Source organism: Hippoglossus stenolepis, chromosome 4, assembly GCF_022539355.2.
Source record: "Hippoglossus stenolepis isolate QCI-W04-F060 chromosome 4, HSTE1.2, whole genome shotgun sequence".
NCBI lineage: Eukaryota > Metazoa > Chordata > Actinopteri > Pleuronectiformes > Pleuronectidae > Hippoglossus > Hippoglossus stenolepis.
The window spans coordinates 7464026-7482347 of record NC_061486.1 but is presented as its reverse complement, the minus strand read 5'-3'; the positions used below and the strand labels follow the sequence as shown (position 1 = coordinate 7482347).

The window sequence follows — 18322 nt, the reverse complement described above, 5'->3', positions numbered from 1 at the left end:
ACTGCCAACCAGAGGATCAGAGCCCGACCTATCTACCTCCTCAGCCAATTAAGTTGACTCGTGTACAAAAGGCACTTCTGCATAACAAATAAGTGAGAACGAGAAAGTGTACAAAGTATTAAAAACATTTTAAAGATAGCTTTTAAGAAATATAATAGTTGTAAAATATTTGAAGTAGTTTTCTGGCTTGAACAAAAGTAAAGTCTTCGTGTACTGGGGTTTCACACAGACATGTGTCGTCCAGGTGGTAATGTAGGGTCTTAGCAGTGGGGGCTCATTTCCTTTTTACCCAGCAGGCTGCAGGGAGGCCAGCAGTAGGGAATGAGGGCTGTGTTCATGGAAAGAGTTACGGCCGAGGAAGGAGGGCGTCACTGTCAGGCAGCCTCTTTAAGATTTAGGTCCTTACGCTCCAAACGTACCAGCTCAAGATATTCTCTTTATGCTCTTTTTATGAAGTTTCCACAAATATTACACAGCTTCAGGAGAGATTCATTAAGGATTAGGATACATGTGCAAAAAAGTAAGATAACTTAACAAAGGTGATATGATTAGCTAAAGAGATGAAGCATGAAACAAATTTAAAGATCACATGTCTGTGCAGTACATGAGTAAAATATATACATTCTAAATGCAATTAAAAGGAATTTATTTAACAAAACAAGGAACTGAACAGAAGTGAACAGCTTCTGCCCCTGACCCAACACAACCCCTGGCTGGGGGGAGCTGAGGGGGCATCACATGTATGAGACATGTGTGGAACTTCAATAAAACGTCGACCAAAATGACGTAAGTAAAACAATATATATATATATATATATGTGTGTATATCCACACGGCAGAATGGCATCAAATGTATTCGTCTCTTAGAATCAAGTTTTGGTGTTAAAGTAATTCATCTTTTTATCTTCTTGAAATAATTCATAAATTCATAAATTAAATTACTATTGTTCTTAGCCAATGTATAAATTTAATCCAGAAAATGGCCTTTTACGCACAGTGCGTAAAAGGCGTTTCTACGCACGGCACTGAAAACATTGAAGAAACTACCACACGAAGTTGTTTCACATTGTCTACAGGTGGTTTTCGACGTGTTTACCCACAAATCAAGTTTCAGCAGTCGCGCTCTGTAATTTTCTTTTTTTGGTCCTTGTGTAATCGCAATCTCTGCCCCTCCTTGTTTTGTTGTGGCTCCAAGGAGCAGCAGCAGCGGCACCACCCACCCCACACCCTCTCCACAACTCCTGCCTTCATTCGGCTCAGACAGGCGGGAAGAGCGCGGAGCCTCGTCACGTAACTGCGAGAAAAACAGCGTCGCATTGGTATGAGCGGTCTCTGGAATCCCCTCCGAGCCGCCCCCTTCAGACTGAACACGTGAGGAGAAGAAAGGGCAGGACTAAAACATCAGCTCGGCGGAAAGAACCTCAGACAACTTTCTAAATAAAAACCCAGGCTCATCATCCTGCAGCTGCGTTAGCCTCTCCTCTCTCTGCAGACCTCTGGCCTTGAAAACATCTCATCTTGGACCGAGCATATCCGAGGAGACGGTGACAGGAGCGTGACAAAGCCAACAGAGGGAGAGGACGAAGAGAAGCAACAAGCACCCGGAGACAGAGGGTGTGAGGGGGGAGGATGGAGGCCCTGCTTCCTGTGCTGAAGAGTCGCCCAGGCCTCTCAGTGCTGGTGAGCTCACTGATTTTCAGGGTTGTCCACCAACTTCTGCAAAGACTGCCTGTGCCCAAGGTGGTGAGGCAGGATGACTTCCGCTTCTGGAAGTGGAAGAACCTCTCTGTCTCTATGGTGCACTCCCTGCTGACTGGAACATGGGCCCTGACATGGTAAGTCCCCATCCATCCACACTGGGACACCATTGTCCATTCACAGTCCAAATGGTGTGTGTTAATGTGTGTGTGTGCAGCTGTATCAGGCTGTGGCAGCCAGGAAAAGAAAGCATGTTCAGACAGGGTCGTCGACGGGGGAAGACAATGGCATTTTTTAAGTGGGGAGAGAAATGTCACTGAAATGTAGAAGCTACTCAGAGGCTGTAATTTCCCTTTGCTCGCACGTTGGAATCACTGAGAGGAGACACATATTTAAACTTCACACTGTGTGAGAAGTTTGTATTACTCAACGGTCGGCCTGCAGATTCTCCAACTGGAAAAACCTGTTGGCTGAATGAATCTTGCAAAAGCATTATGAGAATCTATTTTTCTGGGTGGGGAACATGCATGTGACTCATCTTTTAACATAAAAAAGTGGGATAAAGGCCATTTTGACAGCTTTTTGCTCCCCTCCATAATAAACTCTGCATTTAAAATGTGACAACAGCAGTTAAATAAGCACGTTTTTATATTCTAAAGGAGGTTATGTGTGCTTGATATTGTACCACGCATACAGGAAACAGTTCACTACTTTACATGTAACAAAAGGGATATATGGGTAATTTATTAACAATACATTGTTTTGGTGTGTTTATACAAGGAGGGGACGCAGAGAAATATGTGCCGCCTTTTTGTCAAACAACAATGAAAACTGACAAAGAAAAATGCAAAAAGATTGAGACAGTAAATTAGTAGAAACAATGGTGTTAAGATAAATATATAAGCACAGATAGAAAGTAGGAAATAAGAAGCATTTCGATGGAATAATATAACAAAACAAAGTGCAATTTATACAACTAATAAAATAGGTTATTTATTGGTCAGGGGGATAAAAAAAGCCACAACACCTGATATTAATGTCCCTGCTTAGTCAGGCTTTTATCTCCAGGAGTGAGCCCATGTTTGACTGAGTGAGGCCCTTACAGACCCAACTGTCCATAACATGTGTCCCTCTCCAGTGTGCTCGTGTGGCCCGAGACGCTGACGGACCTCCACTCCTACCACACGCCGCTGTCTTACCTGCTTGTCTGCGTCTCAACAGGTCAGTAAATGAAAGAAACACTTGATAACACAAACTGCAAAGTGAGGTTTTGGATCGAAATGAAGGCGTGGATTTTATCTGTGTTGCTCTTGATTAGTTAGTAATAGATTTTGTCTTTTAAAAAATTATGTAATTCCCCAAAATGTTGTGATTTTCCAAAGGGGGGGTCCTCACATGACGTTTTGCCTGACCAACCTTTCAAAACTCATAGATATGTCATGTAAGACAAGTTTAAGAATCGCATCAAAACTTTTGAGAAGCTAAAGCCAACAAATCTTTTGTATTTTGGCAGACAAATAAAAAAAATTACAGGTTACTTTTCTGTCTTAATTGACAAATTTTTGCAGCTCTTGTGTAAATCGCTAGAGATAGAATTTGATAGCGGTGGTGATTGACAGCATCGTCTCTTCCCTCCTTGAATTGAACCTCTTCCTCTTAGTTGGCTAGCTGGCTGGCTGGCTGGTAGGAAGGTAGGTTAGTTAGATTACGATATTGATCCCCAGAGGGAAATTAAATTGGCACAGCAGCAGCAACGTACAGTATATCAAAATGCAATAGAAACAAGGTCAAACTACACAAAGAGGAAAGAAAATACACAAGTGCTTTGGAAGTCCAGCACACTTAAAATACAATAATGAGAGATTAAGTACATAAAGTTATGCATACATACACACTTGTATATGATATACAATATTAATATGGTGTCTAGATCACATGTCATATGTCTGATTTTCTAGATATAATCAGAGTGGAGTGTTTAGTGCAGAGGAAACAGCCGACGAGCAGAATGTCGAGTGAAGGTTCCTCTGTTTAGTCCAGTTCAGTCACCACAGATCTGGCCGAGGCAGATGAATTGTATATCCTGATAGCACCGGGCAGGAAAGACTTCCTGTATCGTTCCTGTGAACAGAGCGGTTGGATGAGTCTGTTGCTAAAGTTGCTCTTGAGTTTGTCCTGGCACCTTTCCAGTTGTTCAGAGCACCAACGGAAAAAAATCTGTCAGTCCCACATGATTCCCCAAACAGACGAAATAGGCGTTTCCCTCTCAGTCACCGTGGATACCAGCGATAATCCCCTCTGTGATCTGATTGAGGTGTTCCGTCTTCTGTGCATCATTGTGTTGCCATGGAGACGCAAAACCTGTGGTGATCTGCCCTAACGACCGCAAACATCTCTGAGCTCCACCGAGGCCGGCCACGGCCGACGCTCACGGTGATGTTCTCTAACACAGCGGCTGGTTGTGTGTCTCGCCAGCAGCAGTGTGGCAGTGACACCATGGAACAAAACCTAACCCTCTTGAATTCCTGCTGTAAATGAGCCCTTCACAGTTAAATAACCACGGATACTTCATGAATTCTTTAGCTGACATTCTATCAAGACAAAATCCAACCAAGACTGTAACACACACACTGGATGTTTGTCGTCTCTCCACCAGTCTTTCACCTGAATCTGTACATTCGCAGCATCAGCGACTTGACACTAGTTTGACCTGAGCTATACAAACACAACTGTGAACCAAGAGTCATTGGTCTGATTAATGAGTCTCATTTCATTTCCCTGCAGGATACTTTGTGCAAGACGCAGCTGATATCATCTTGACGGGACATGGAAGAGGATCATGGGAATTCTTACTGCATCACTCGCTGGTATGTACAAGGCTGCATTTCTGGTTCAGTTTCACAGTCAGTGTTAAGGTCAACAAAAAGAAAGGCGAAGCGATAACATCTAAACAGGTTTAACAGAGAGAGAAAGAAAAAGTAAAAAGGGCGACTAAAAAGGCTGCGTTGTACATGAAGGTTTATTGATTTGTTGTACATGTTGATTTTAATTGAATAATGTTTATTAATGGAGTAGCCTCCGAACAAGGAAGGAGTAATTACAAGAAAACAACACAGGCTGTTTGTGAGTTGAGCTGCATGCAGTGAATGTAGAAGATGGTGCCACCAAGCACAGGGTCATAGCAGCTAGAGACAAACAGGCAGATTTGTGTTTTCGTATTTCAGGATTGTCTTTAAAAAAAACCTTCATACCAATCACAACTGACATGGGTCTTAAATTTCATTCATGGTGGCCTTAAAGATGTCTTAAAAATCTTTAGTTTAACTTGTTGAAACCTGCAGAAACCCCACCTTAGCACCACGGTGTCTTTGTCTGAGGGGTGTATGCCTAAAACAGCCTAAATATTTGAAATGGTGTTTTTCCACTGGGTCTGACAGCATGTTGTGTAAGTTGATTCCATATGATATTTCAATCATGTGAAATATTTTAAATCAGAACTGCTTTTGACCCATTTTTGTATCATTGGAAACCGAAGCATCTGTGAGTTAGAATTTCTTTGTGACAGTGAGGTTTAAGAGGTCGCGTGAGAAGCACAGCTGAGAATTTTCACCGCTGCCAAGAAGGTTATGTTTTTCCCCCGGTCCGTTTGTGTTTTTGTTTGTTTACATATTCTTTTACACGTGCACAAATCTTATTCACATGCATTTTACACATTAGTGCAAGTTTACAAATTCAACTTGCAAACCCGACTACCAATCTGCAGCTTCTCTTAGACATTCGCAAATCTCAGTGCTCACACATATTACGTAGTATTAGCTAAACAACAAGACCTCCTGTCTTCACTCATAAGATGTAAAATGTTGAAATGTTTAAAAACACCTCTCTCTGTGTGTGTGTGTGTGTGTCTCCTCCTCCTCAGGTGATCGGGTGTTTCCTGTACGCCCTCTTCACTCAGCTGTACGTAGCCGGCGCCGTCATCGCCCTCTTCGTGGAGGTCAACAGTGTCACGCTGCACCTGAGGCTGATGCTGAAACTGTCCGCCGTTCAGTCGTCCTCCATGTACCACATCAACAAATTCGTCAACCTCTTCACCTACGTCCTGTTTCGTATGGGCACCCAATTGTACCTCTCCTGGTATATCTTGAACAATTACTCCTGGATGGACCGTGGTGGATACTTCCTCATCAGCATGATGATGATGAATATCATGATCCTGATTTATTTCTACCGCCTGATCCGTGCTGACTTCTTCCCTCGGGGGAGTAAGAGCTACGTGGTACAGAATGGGACTCATAACAACAACACCAAGAAGTTCCTCAGTGATTGATTGGGGGAAGGTTTACGGGACTTAATTACGATTTTTATTCAGGGTGGGAGTTGACAAATGTTCTCTTTTTTAAACTATAACTGACACCATTCCTCGTGACCACAGGTTCCTTTGTTGTGCCTCTCTGCCAAAGAACAACCCCCCAAAAATAATACATATTGGTGGAATAAGATGCAGCCTGGTTCAGGGTTTGCTTTCTACAGATGTTGGAGAGTTATGATGTTGTTGTTATTACTTATTTTACTTGAGAATGAGAGGTTTGAATGACGAATATTCAGCTTTACCATTTTCAACTTGAATGTTGATAATATGTCGTGAACGCAGCATTTGCGTACAAATACAAGAGTTGCATCGATATTCTCATTCAGCTCTCAGCTAGAAGTTGACGTCCATTTCCCTGAACTCTATTATATTTAATCCATCAAGAAAAAAGATTGTGGGATAATTTGTTTAACACGTACGTTTGAATTGTGGGGCCATTTAAAAGTGGGCAATGATTCCTAATGTGTTGTTATCAAACCCTTATGACAAAGAAATTTAAATGAGGTTTGATATTTTACAGTTTAACCAAAAACTTATAACTATAACTGAAAAGGAAAAGAAAACACAAATAAAACCAAAGATATAGAAGTCGAAATAGGAAAATAAACGTAAATGTTTTCTGCATTGTTTTATTCTATTCAAATAAAAGTTTGCATTTCATGTTGGTGCATATCTGCAAACTGAAGACAGTGATATCCGATATGTCTGTGAAAGGCTCATATCGGGCTCTAGTAGGAATATTTGCAAGGTTTTCTCTCCCTGGTTGTTCGAACTATGGCCAAGTGGGATTTTCTAACATGAATTTGAGCGCTCACATTTTAATACTATGTCTAAATACAGTATGTCCGCTCCCCTTTTCTCAATGAAGCCATTTGTGGCAGAGGAGGTACTGTGACTGAACTGGGATATAATGATATAAACCAAATGAACTAGTCTCATGTGAAATCTGTTGGTATTTGACACAAGTGGAGCCGAGGCTGCATCTTCTTGCCAATTACACCGTTTACATAACTTTGCTCACAGGGACGTGGGAGAAACCTTCATAATGAGCAGGCAGCAGCACAATCAGCACTGATACTGCGTTATGAGTAGCTAGACTCGATGTGGAGGGACAGAAGAATATCTTCAGTGTGTGCATTTGCTTGTTTAAGAAGTAATAGTACGTTTACAGAGTAGATTGTTTTTTTCAAGATGTCGAAAGACGATATTCTGATGAAGTCGTGAATCGTCTTACTTTACTCAAAAGTCGATCTATAGCATTTTGCAAATACATGTGGATTCCTTTTAATATTTCAAAGGATGATACAAGTGCCCAGCATCGAACCATTAGTGGCCTCAAAATGCAGATTTTCGAATCATGCCAAAAAGACCGTATGTGCTGACAGTGGCTTTTCAAATAATGAACAGTACATTTCATTTTCTATTTCAGCCGGCAGCGGCAAAATCAGACAGAGATGTTTGGACATGTCTGAGCTGTGCTACAGTGCCTTCACCGCAGTGCCTTTTAAAAACATAAAGACACAGTGGGTTACAGAATGATATGTGTGTGTGGGTTTGTAAAAGCTGAGAGATTATTGAGTCAAACTAACACTAAATACATTTGACCACGATCCACAATAATTAGGGCCCGAGCACCGACAGTACGAAGGCCCTATTGCTTTTCTTTTCATTATTCAGGAAAATGAGTCGAATTTGACGGCTTGAACGTACTCGAAAACTCACCAAACTTCAAGGGCGCGTCAGGCCTGATGAAAATGTATGTATTCTGGAGTATTTCGAAATTGGCGTGGTAAAGTGGCTCAACGGCGCCCCCCGAAAAGGCAGCAATTCCATCTGGTGTAACCGATTATCACGAAATTCGAAAAAAAAGTCTGCGGCACCAATTTGATTAATGCAACAGGATGTCGGACATTTTGGATTTTACCTAAACAGATCTATTACTCTTTATGTAGCGATAGCGATAGCACCACCTACTGCCAAAAGGAGGTAATCCTCGTTTTACAACTTCAATTCGATTTACACAAATTTTCACCGTTTTGTCTACACTTGATGTTGTGGACCTTAATGCGTGATTAGTGGGCGTGGTCCAGCGCCGCATGATGAATGCAGGAAGTGACGTGTTTATCCTTCCTGCGATACACAAAACGCACGCAGCACGGTGTCATTTCGCCCGGCCCCTGTTTGACCTCCCTCCCCCGCAGCAGCATCAGGTCCTGAGATCGCAAGTGCTCGGGCCCGCACAGAGCTGCTAACAGCCCCAGTGTATCATGTATTAAAGTGACAACTGTTTTCAGGAGCCTTGTATTTTGGATTGTTGAGTAAAACCATGAATTAAAAAAGTATTTAAAATCACCGGGGGGGTTATTTGTATTTTTCTAATATAAACTCTACTAAGAAGAGGAATTTTCAATGTAATTATTCAGTATTTTTACATTATTTTACAAGATGTTTACATTTTTTATGGAGAGGACAACATTCACATTATAGTACATTATTATTAGAGGCCTCATCAACAGCACTGATTATACATTGGTACTAAAAGTACTGTAACTTTGATTTGTGGACATTTTCTGTCAGTCTACTATTTATTATTTAATATTAATATATATTATTATAATATTATAAAACTGTCACTTAGGACAGAGGAGGTCAGTTCAGTTCAATATGTAACCAAGAGTACAAATGTTTACCCTTATTCCACCTATGAAGTTATCTGATCATAGATACACATTGAATGTATTATAATATTATTTTTGTATAAATGCATAATATTTACATTTGTGTTTATACACCATACGTGCATCCATTACACTTTATTGTGTTTACAAACAGACTGAACACGTCAGTCAGAGCTGAGTTGTGGCTCCCCCTGTTGGAGACATATTTTGATTACACGTTTTTTCTCCCTTGCAAAAGCAGAAATATAAAAATTACAATACTGTGGAAACAGTGACATTATGAAGATGTAGAGGAAATACAGGTACAAGGTATTTTAGCAGATTATTTCACAGATGTGTTCCTCATCGAAGCTTTTATCTGTTGTCTCACATTTACTCTTTTGCTTCACAAGCAAAGCAAAATTAGGGAGAAAATATATAATAATAAATAATATCAGTTAAAATCAGCCTTCATTAATCTATATAATCATATAAAATAATGACAACAACAGAAATGAAAATATAAACTATGCAAAAGCAATTAAATGACATGAATATGGATGGATGGATAGATAGACAGACAGACGGATGGATGGATGGATGGATGGATGGACAGACAGACAGACAGACAGACAGACAGACGACAGACAGACGAAGACAGACAGACAGACAGACAGACAGACAGACGGACGAACGACAGACAGACAGACAGACAGACAGACAGACAGACAGACGGATGGATCGATGGACAGACAGACAGACAGACAGACGGATGGATGGATCGTTTTTTTTTCTTTCTTCTTTCCTGGCTTCCGATCACTTCTCATTTCCTCCAGCAGGGGGACCGAGCAGAGGAAAATCCGGGGAGGGCAGAGAAGAAGGAATCCGGGGATCTGACTCAGCGCAGCGGCTTCTTCTCTCTGCTGCTCCCCCTCGTCTCGTCTCAACTTCCGTGGATCCGCTTCACACTCAGCCCACTTTCAACACGGAGCAGGAAACATGGACGTGTTCACATCACGATAGCGAAACATCTGCGGAGGAGGAAGACGAGTGAGACGCAGAGGAGAAGAGGAAAAGAGGATCTGAGGTAACAGCTACACGCTGCTTTTTCTAAGTTCTACTGGAACGTGTGTGTGTGTGTGTGTGTGTGTGTGTGTGTCTGTGCGTGCGTGTTGGGGGGTGTTAGAAGTCACTGTTAAAATGATACAGAAATAGGTTTTGGTTTTTCTTGGAGTTCTCTGCCCACATCTACTAACTTCTTCTATACGACAGAGGAACAATAGGATTAAACAGGTCCTCACACTAATCTGATCACAGATGTCTGTGTCTGTGCTCATTCCCTCAGTTACAGTAAGTTTGAGTCGTCTCTCTGCTTCTCTCTGGACCAACTTCACACAGTTAATGTTTCTCCCGTGGGGCAGGAAACCAACAAACCACTACACATGGATGTTTGATTATTGCCTCAGGCGTCCAGAAACCTTCCATATGAAACGATTTACCGTAAATCTATTGGCTAAGATACCAAAAGTCCAACTTCCCAGGTGTGTGTCCCACACTGTTTTCAACCATTTTGATTCCTTTAAAGGTTCAGTGTGTAAGATCTGGGTGTCAGATAATTTTAAATCATCCTAGTGATGTTTTCACTCGTGTGTTTCATCTAAATTGTAGGAGGTGTTGTTTCCTTTACCCTAGAATGGGCCCTTTATATTTAAATACATTATATTTACATCAGGAGCGGGTCCTCTCTACGGAGGCTGCCATGTTTATTACGGTAGCCCAAAGTGGAAAAACTAACACCTTTTGAGTTTTTATGACGACTGAAGGCTACAACAGATTTGTGTTTGGAAGGGAAGCTGCAACATGCAAATTCACCACTAGATGTCACTAAATACTACACACTGAACCTTTAATATTACAACAAATTACTTCTGAGGCACAAACATGAAAGAAATGTGGAAACATTAACACTTGAACGTGTTATCAGTGTGATAACAACCTCCTAAAATGACAGAAAAATAACAGATTCGACGTAGTCTATATTCTTGCTTTTTAGTCCCATCTACTAACATGGAGGAGGCAGGTTTTATGACCTATACTGTCACTGACCACCAGGGGGAAATCCAGATGTGATGGATAACTTGACAGAAAAAAATGGAAGCAATTTGAAAAAAGATAAATCTAAAACAAATGAGCTCAATGTAAACTAAAAATAATTAGAATTGTAAACAGGGTCCCTCCTGAAGAGTAAGGTATCAAGATGGTGGATGGAGGAGTGATGTGGGATTTAGTTTTTATTTCTATCTCTTCAGTTTAGACGTAGATGTTAGATATTTTAGATGAGCTTTATTCGTCACCAGGCAACAGGCCTGATGATGAGGCATAACAAATTCACATCACTCTAATTAGAAACAGTTTTTATGAGTTCAGATGTTGGCCTGTTAATGCAGCTCTCCTCCTCTTTCCGTCCAGCTCACCACGACCCTGCGTTGAATCAACCTGAGGCTTCATGTCGGTCCGAGTTCCATCCTTGAGCGTTCTTCCTCCTGTTCGCAGGGACCGGATCATCGTTCAGCTTCCTAAGGTAAAATCAGTCGCTCTTTTAAGCCTCACATCAGTGGGACAGTCAACGGCCTCACAAAGTGTTCTCCCTCTCCTGCAGTATTTCAGGAGAGAAGCCGCCGTCCACACTAAAGATGAATTCAACAATAAAGTGAAGACGGCCTGCCAGCAGCAGCGCACCGGCACCGTGGGGTGAGTCCTCAAACCACACTCCACAGGGTGATACGGGATGTGCAGTTTTTTCTGCTGCTCACTTGTTGCCTCTTGTTTTATTCTTGTCAGCAGATTTAAAATCTCTAAGGTCATTGTCGTGGGCGACCTGGCTGTGGGGAAAACCTGTCTGATTAATAGGTAAGCTCAAACACAGCAGAGTGAAAGCAGGTTCAAGTAAGTGCACTTCTGGAAAATGAATAACTTCATTAAGAAAGAATGGAGAGAACATTCACCTTCCTCATTAAAGCACAGACCTCTGAATTTGTTATTTTATTATTTAAAGGTGTTGCAATGTTTCGCATTGAAATACACACACGGGTCCAACACTTTCAGTAAAATAGATTATGGGACAACATGGGAAAATAAAATTAAAGGGCTAGTATAAAGGTATCATTTGTTCACGTTTTAAACATCATAGTGTGTTTTGTTTTTGAGGCTAAAACTATTAAAGATTGTAAAAATGAAAAGCTTCAAACCATTATTTTTTACCCTCACTGCTTCTATAGGAATCGCACTCTGGTTGTTTAGAGCAGAAAAAAGTGTATTGTAATTTGGGTGAACCAACCCTGTAAACAAATTCTTAGGTCCGCTCTCTAATTCATATCCACACATGAATCACTTTTTTATTTTTATGAATTTGTATGTTCAGATAATTTCTGTCGACCTTAGCTCCTCAACCTGTTCATCACCTGGATCCTCTGAACACATCCACTTTCATTTGTTTCAGATTTTGCAAAGATGCGTTCGATAAGAACTACAAGGCCACGATCGGAGTGGACTTTGAGATGGAGCGGTTCGAGGTGATGGGCGTTCCTTTCAGCCTGCAGCTGTGAGTCCGACTTGCACGTTTCTTACAAAGAAAGCAAAAGCTGTCTCTGACAATCTGTCGCTCACCAGTCACACTTTCCATCACAGGTGGGACACTGCAGGCCAAGAGAGGTTCAAGTGCATTGCTTCCACATACTACAGAGGAGCCCAGGGTGAGAGATCCGTCTGGACAAATAAGACTTCTGTGTAAACATTAAAAACATTTCCCTTCACGTGATATTTTCTCTTCCTCCAGTTGTGATCATCGCGTTTGATGTGAACGATGTCGCCTCTTTGGGTCACGTCAGGTAAACTTATTCATCACCAGCAGATTGTTTGCTCTCTCACAGTTGTTTACTGTCCCAGCTGGGGGTTTCATACATGATGTTTTTTTTTTGTGTCTGCAGGCAGTGGCTGGAAGACGCCTTGAGAGAGAACGACCCCACCGCCGTCCAGCTGTTCCTGGTCGGCACAAAGAAAGACCTGAGCGTACGTCTTTTACTGCTCTACAACGCCAGTGAACTTTTTACTTGTGTCTTCACTGGAGTCTAATGTGAATAGTTTGGATTTTCTCCAGCTGCCCCAAGCGTTTGTGTCCAGGCTCAAACCTCAGGAATGTGGTTTCTCATCCTGCAGCAGAGCCCAAATAACCCCAGACCCTACTCACTGTGTGTTACAGTGGTGGGAAGCAAAAATCCTTATTGGACCATTTTTTAAAATTCTATTTCTTCTTGAATTATTTACCTTTTTCTGTTTGATTTCAGCTTTACAGACTTGTTCTGATTGTATCCTGTGGGGTTTGTAATCATCCACACAGGAATTCCACAGTCTGCCAGAGCCCTGTAACATCAATTCATCTTATTGTCTCAAAAATCCAAATACATTCAATTTACAGTGATATAAAATTGAGAAAAACAGCAAATTGATTAACTGACTAATTGTTGCAGCCCGAATTCAGTATAGTTCAGCCCACTGTGATGTACAGTGTCTATCAGCTGGATTTACTCACTGTAGTAGAAAGCAGTGATGCTATATGTTTACTCTAGCTGCTGTTCTTGACTAATTTTTCATTTCTACTTCAAGATTTGTTTTTAGCTCATTATTGAAATACTTAAAATATGCGTCTATTTGTCTTCTTGGAGCAGCTAATTTCTGTGTTGTTGCTTTTGCAGGGGAGCTGCAATTTTATGTTTATAAATTGGTTAATCAAGCGACAAAAATTGGCAGCAATTTTGATAATTAAATGATTGTTGAGGTCATTTTTGAAATGGTAGAAAATCAATTGTTAACTATTTTGACAATTGATTAATCATTTGGTATTTTGAAGTAAATACACTGAAAGTCCCATTTTCCAGGTTCATAATTGTTCAGAGTTTTGTTTTGTTTTATATAACATCAATATTTTCAGATTTTAGTGTCCTGTTCAGGTAACAGTAATCTGAAGGCCACAGTCAAGGCTTAAAGACACTGAAATGGACATTTCTTCTTCTTTTTCCACTACTTGTATAGACCACAGTTCTTCAGATTGGTCAGTAATGAATGTAACAGTTATTTGCAGCCTGTAGCATAAGAGTCATTTTGTTCAACTCGGTTACTCCATATCTCACCTGGTCACCTCTGGTTTCTCCGACAGTCTCCTGCTCAGTATTCTCAGATCGAGCAAGACGCTCTCGAACTGGCACAAGAGATCAGTGCAGAGTACTGGGCTGTTTCATCACTCACAGGTAAAAACACTCCACCTCCTCGGACACCAACTTTTAACGAGCGACTGTTTGAAAACCATTAGTTGGGGAAGTGGTGTCAGACAAAAAGATTGTGTGAAAGAAAAATATAAAAATGTTGTTATTGTTGTAGCTGGTTTATTCATAAGTTAATGCTGGTTCTTTCACTCTTAATGCGTTTTTATAATATTAATATTGAATGTTACCTGCTGTACGTGTAAGTGCAGTGCAATCAAAATTAAAGGAACAGTGTATATCTATATCTATATAGATATAGATATATATCTATATATATATATAAATATAGTTCACCCCCCATCTGCACTTTTCCCACAGTCCCTTACTGAACTTTTTCTCTTTAACGCTGTAGGGGAAAACGTGAATGAGTTTTTCTTCCGAGTTGCATCGTTGGCATTCGAGACCAACGTTCTGGCCGAGTTGGAGAAAAGTGGATCAAGACAAATTGGAGACGTCGTCAGTGAGTATCTGCACAATCTCTCTGTAACCATGAAAACCAGCACATCCGTCACGTGGTCTAACGCCCGGCTCTGCGTCTGTTTCAGGAATCAACAGCCCGTCAAACAGTGTGAACGCTACATCGAAGAAGAAAGGGCCCAACTGCTGTCAGTGAGGAAGGGAGCCGGAGTTTCAAAGTCAGCCTGAAAAAGACTGTGGCTGCTCTCCAGCTCATGGGAGGGGTTTCTGTGGTGAAAGGAGGAGGTGGGACGCTGGAGTTTCACTTCCTGACATGGTGGAGTTCAGTTTTTTCCTGGAGTGCCACGACTTTTCCTCGGCGGGGATGTGGATTCTTGTGGAGTCACAGAGCGACACATAAATGACTGGTTCTGCCGAGATGCCAAAGAATGACTGTGGTTGATTTTAACATGTGGATGCTTACGTTACGTAGTGCTTGAATTAAATATATCCTTTTGCTGCTGTACTATCATATTAAAACTGCTGTTTACTTTAGACATGTTTTTAATGAAATCGGTACTTTGCCTCTTTTATAAAATTGTAAATTAGAGCTTCAATTCAAGAAAACACTAACAGTGTTTCTACAGATGTATCTGTAGACGTAGCTTGAGAACCATTGTTGTAATGCAGATGCAGCCTTGAAGATTTTTAAGTGCAGCGTATGCTTCATAGGCACTTTTTGCTTTTTGTTGTCAATGAAATCAATGACTGAATATCGATGACCATTTTTGTATCATAAACTGAGAAACTGTTCATGTTTAACCATTTATTTTCTTTAAAAAAATCCTCATTAAATGTCATATAAAGGTATTAAAAAGGGAAAATAAATCAAATCATCACCATCAAAGAGAATAACGTGTATTCTGATTAAAACTGTTATTTACTAAACATCACAGTGCAGCTTGTTATTCAAAAGATCTCATAATAAACAGGACTCTTACTATTTTTTTTAATAATAAATACATCTTGCAGATAAAACTATTTCCTCTGTCATATATATATATATCTCAGTCTTATGTGAAGTCATATCTACTAGTTCACCTGTTGAAGCTTTTGAAAGATTCAAGATATTTCTGATCGACTTGGCTCTGCAGCTCTTCAGGGATGCAGTGAGAGAATTTGTAATTTTCTTTAATCCACTTCCCCCCCTCAGTGTTTTCTATAGCCACGGCTGCTACACCTGCAGGAAACAGAGCCAGACGTTCACAGCTTAGTGTTGATTCATTGAATCATGATAAAAATGACAATGACATGTTGACTGACCTACAACAGTGGCTCCCAGCCTCTCCACCAGCTGAATGGCCGCCTTCATTGTACCACCGGTCTCGATCCATTGGTCCACTAACAACACCCTCATTCCTGCAAGACGGAGAGAAGAACTACTAGTACTGGGAGGAGAACAGTTGTCAAATCACATTTTATTAACAATTGCTTAACAATCTGTACAAGGTGTGACATCCTCTGTCCTTCACCCTCCACTAGGGTGAGGAAAAACTACCAAAAAATCTATAGTGCAGAATACGAAGCAAGTTGATATAGTAAGTATTAACATTGATTTATACAGGGTACTTTGTACTTTGCAATGATGCAAGAATCACTGACTTAACCACCAGAAGTACCAATACAACAGTCTAGCATTTGAAATTTCACTTGAGTTACATGGTTTAAAATGTAAAATTATTTGTTCTGCAGTAGAGCGTCTTCTGATATACTGTTTTTCTATTGCATTACTAAATTATTAATACTAATACCTTAATATGTACAGAGAAATTAGGAAGTAGGTCTAATTACTCTCTATGCAGTTATATGTGTGGTTTTGTACTGATGTGTAATTTTCTTCAACCAACACCAGGAGGTGCTATGTGAGAGGGAATAATAAAGTGTTCAGGTTGAATTAAAAACATGTTTGAATTGATCACTTTGGCTGCATTAAGTTGTCACAGACATTGTTCTGTATTTTCTCACATTTCATAGAAAAAAATCGATAGAATAATTGATGAAAGGACGAAAAGCCACTAGTTGACTTTGGGGTTTTAATACGGAAGAAATAAATATGTCCAAATCATCTATTCCTATATTTAAATTTTGAACATTATTTAAATTTTCACATATAAATACAGCCACACTTTTCTTATCACATGTAAACCAACACTGTCCAGGTGATGATCTAAGTGCATCACTTCATAGAACAGTATAGAGAATAGAAATAGTTTGCTCAAGACAAATTGTGACATGGTTACAGAATAAAAAACAAATGAAGATCAACCTGGTTTTATGACGTCCAGTCTTATTTCCATATTCTTTTCTCTGCCTGTGTAGTCGGAGTAGGTTTGGTTCTGGGTTGCTACACACAGGTGTCCTGCTTTACGAATGGCCAGGAAACCTTTCCCAAGAGTGGTGGCGACGGACGCTCCTGAAAAACACATCGAACACTTTCACGCAGGCTGCATCAGTGTTCCTGAGGACAGTTAAAGTTTGTTACTGGCCCTGTCTGTCTCTTTAAACACCCACCACCACAGACACACTGTCCCCCAACCCCCACCGGCTGAAGTCCAGGACTGAGGGTTAGGTTTCCTGAGCTGCCTCCTAAAATAAAGTTAGTGTGACACACTGTGACACATCTTCTTAAAATGATTTGCTGTCGTTGTTTTCTCACCGAGAATGAATCCCATTGCATCTATCCCAGCAACCAGGTCAATGGTGTCACTGTGGAATGGGCTGAGAAGGTCTGAGACACAGTCTGCAAGAGCCTGCATCGAGTGCAAACACAGCAAACGCACAAAATGCAAAGTGTGCATGAGAGACACAGCCACTGCATGTGCATTCATGAGCTTTACACAAACTGTGTCCATGTAAGAGTGAAAACAGAAACAGCAGTATCAACAGCCTGAGCCGAGAGACTAGAAATCTTCAAGTTTCCCATCATACCAGGGAGTTGCAGTAGATTCTGGACGGATCCAACCAGGCAAACATTGGTCCTTTTGTGTTGGGTGCCATCAGGGAAAGGTACCATCCTTTACGCCTGTCTGCAGGAGCGGCCAACACGTCCATTTTGTTAACGCCACACTTGTCTGTGCTGTTCCAGGCTGAAAGAACCGGACCGGGAGTCGGAGAGAGTGACACTGATCAGGTTCCAGTGTGGGTGAATGGTGGGTGGGAAGAGGGCTGTTAATAACAGTGAGCTGAGTTACCCACTCTCTCTGTGGTCAGTGCCGGAGCAGTGATCTGCTGAACAGTGTCTGAACAGACCTTTCTATGTATAAACAACACTTCTCAGACGTACATGAATCTAAAGAAAAGATCTTGTGCAGATTGGAAAGTAGAATCTCACACAAAGACCTCTCCCCGAAAAACCTGTGACACAACTGAATTACACAGAATAAACAAAACACTTCAGCGTAAGGGTTTTAGCTCATTTACTTAAATTCCTTCGCACTTTACGTCACTGTTGACCTTTGTCCAAAGCACCCAGAGTGTTTAAGTTCCTTTAATCCCAACAGTACGAAAATAATCAACTTGCAGAGATTTAAAACTTCCTGGAGTTTCAGTATTTAAATGTCAGACTTACATTATTGTTGTATAATACAGGTCAGAGTGCAGCTGTAACTGTATGATGAAGTGTTGGAATGATGCTTTTTATATTGAAATGAAACCAGTGAGTTTAGAGAAGGTGATTCTTGGCATGCAGAAAAAATGGCAAAGTATGATTTTTCAGTAAATTGGCAAAAACTTGAAAAAACAACAGATGGTATTTATATATTGATCCTCAGGCTAAACGCCTGTGATGTTAATTGAGAGGAAAGTTTTCAACTACATATTCTTTC

General features: G+C 40.8%; 3 protein-coding genes across 4 annotated transcripts; 2 read left to right on the top strand and 1 right to left on the bottom strand.

Annotated features, from left to right (window-relative positions):
• Window positions 1-1212: 1212 nt before the first annotated feature.
• tlcd1 (TLC domain containing 1) lies at window positions 1213-8419 on the top strand. Its single transcript, XM_035155142.2, has 4 exons — window positions 1213-1835; window positions 2837-2919; window positions 4483-4565; window positions 5618-8419. The coding sequence occupies exons 1-4, from the start codon at window positions 1630-1632 to the stop codon at window positions 6023-6025; spliced, it is 780 nt and encodes a 259-aa protein (XP_035011033.1). The 5' UTR covers window positions 1213-1629; the 3' UTR covers window positions 6026-8419.
• Window positions 8420-9531: 1112 nt separating this feature from the next.
• rab34a (RAB34, member RAS oncogene family a) lies at window positions 9532-15386 on the top strand. Of its 2 annotated transcripts, none has more exons than XM_035155156.2 (11): window positions 9532-9811; window positions 11194-11305; window positions 11384-11475; window positions 11566-11634; window positions 12224-12325; window positions 12412-12476; window positions 12560-12611; window positions 12711-12792; window positions 13937-14027; window positions 14395-14502; window positions 14588-15386. In XM_035155156.2, the coding sequence occupies exons 2-11, from the start codon at window positions 11231-11233 to the stop codon at window positions 14653-14655; spliced, it is 804 nt and encodes a 267-aa protein (XP_035011047.1). In that variant the 5' UTR covers window positions 9532-9811; window positions 11194-11230; the 3' UTR covers window positions 14656-15386. The 2 variants fall into 2 exon arrangements, with proteins under 2 accessions (XP_035011047.1, XP_035011048.1); XM_035155157.2 differs by having other exon boundaries at window positions 9535-9811; window positions 11569-11634.
• zgc:174895 (uncharacterized protein LOC100126024 homolog) lies at window positions 15250-17831 on the bottom strand. Its single transcript, XM_035155158.2, has 5 exons — window positions 17427-17831; window positions 17155-17248; window positions 16765-16911; window positions 15762-15857; window positions 15250-15678 (listed from the first exon to the last, which is right to left on the bottom strand). The coding sequence occupies exons 1-5, from the start codon at window positions 17547-17549 to the stop codon at window positions 15536-15538; spliced, it is 603 nt and encodes a 200-aa protein (XP_035011049.1). The 5' UTR covers window positions 17550-17831; the 3' UTR covers window positions 15250-15535.
• Window positions 17832-18322: the final 491 nt, after the last annotated feature.

Excerpts from the sequence above, each read along its gene's own strand:
- tlcd1 (XM_035155142.2), top strand. The coding sequence starts at position 1,630 with ATGGAGGCCCTGCTTCCTGTGCTGAAGAGTCGCCCAGGCCTCTCAGTG. Across the intron at positions 1,836-2,836 it reads GGAACATGGGCCCTGACATG|TGTGCTCGTGTGGCCCGAGA; the intron begins GTAAGTCCCCAT and ends GTCCCTCTCCAG. Across the intron at positions 2,920-4,482 it reads GCTTGTCTGCGTCTCAACAG|GATACTTTGTGCAAGACGCA; the intron begins GTCAGTAAATGA and ends ATTTCCCTGCAG.
- zgc:174895 (XM_035155158.2), bottom strand. The coding sequence starts at position 17,549 with ATGGACGTGTTGGCCGCTCCTGCAGACAGGCGTAAAGGATGGTACCTT. Across the intron at positions 16,912-17,154 it reads TGCAATGGGATTCATTCTCG|GAGCGTCCGTCGCCACCACT; the intron begins GTGAGAAAACAA and ends TGTGTTTTTCAG. Across the intron at positions 15,679-15,761 it reads GCTGGGAGCCACTGTTGTAG|GTGTAGCAGCCGTGGCTATA; the intron begins GTCAGTCAACAT and ends TGTTTCCTGCAG.
- rab34a (XM_035155156.2), top strand. The coding sequence starts at position 11,231 with ATGTCGGTCCGAGTTCCATCCTTGAGCGTTCTTCCTCCTGTTCGCAGG. Across the intron at positions 11,476-11,565 it reads CAGCGCACCGGCACCGTGGG|CAGATTTAAAATCTCTAAGG; the intron begins GTGAGTCCTCAA and ends TATTCTTGTCAG. Across the intron at positions 12,477-12,559 it reads ATACTACAGAGGAGCCCAGG|TTGTGATCATCGCGTTTGAT; the intron begins GTGAGAGATCCG and ends CTCTTCCTCCAG.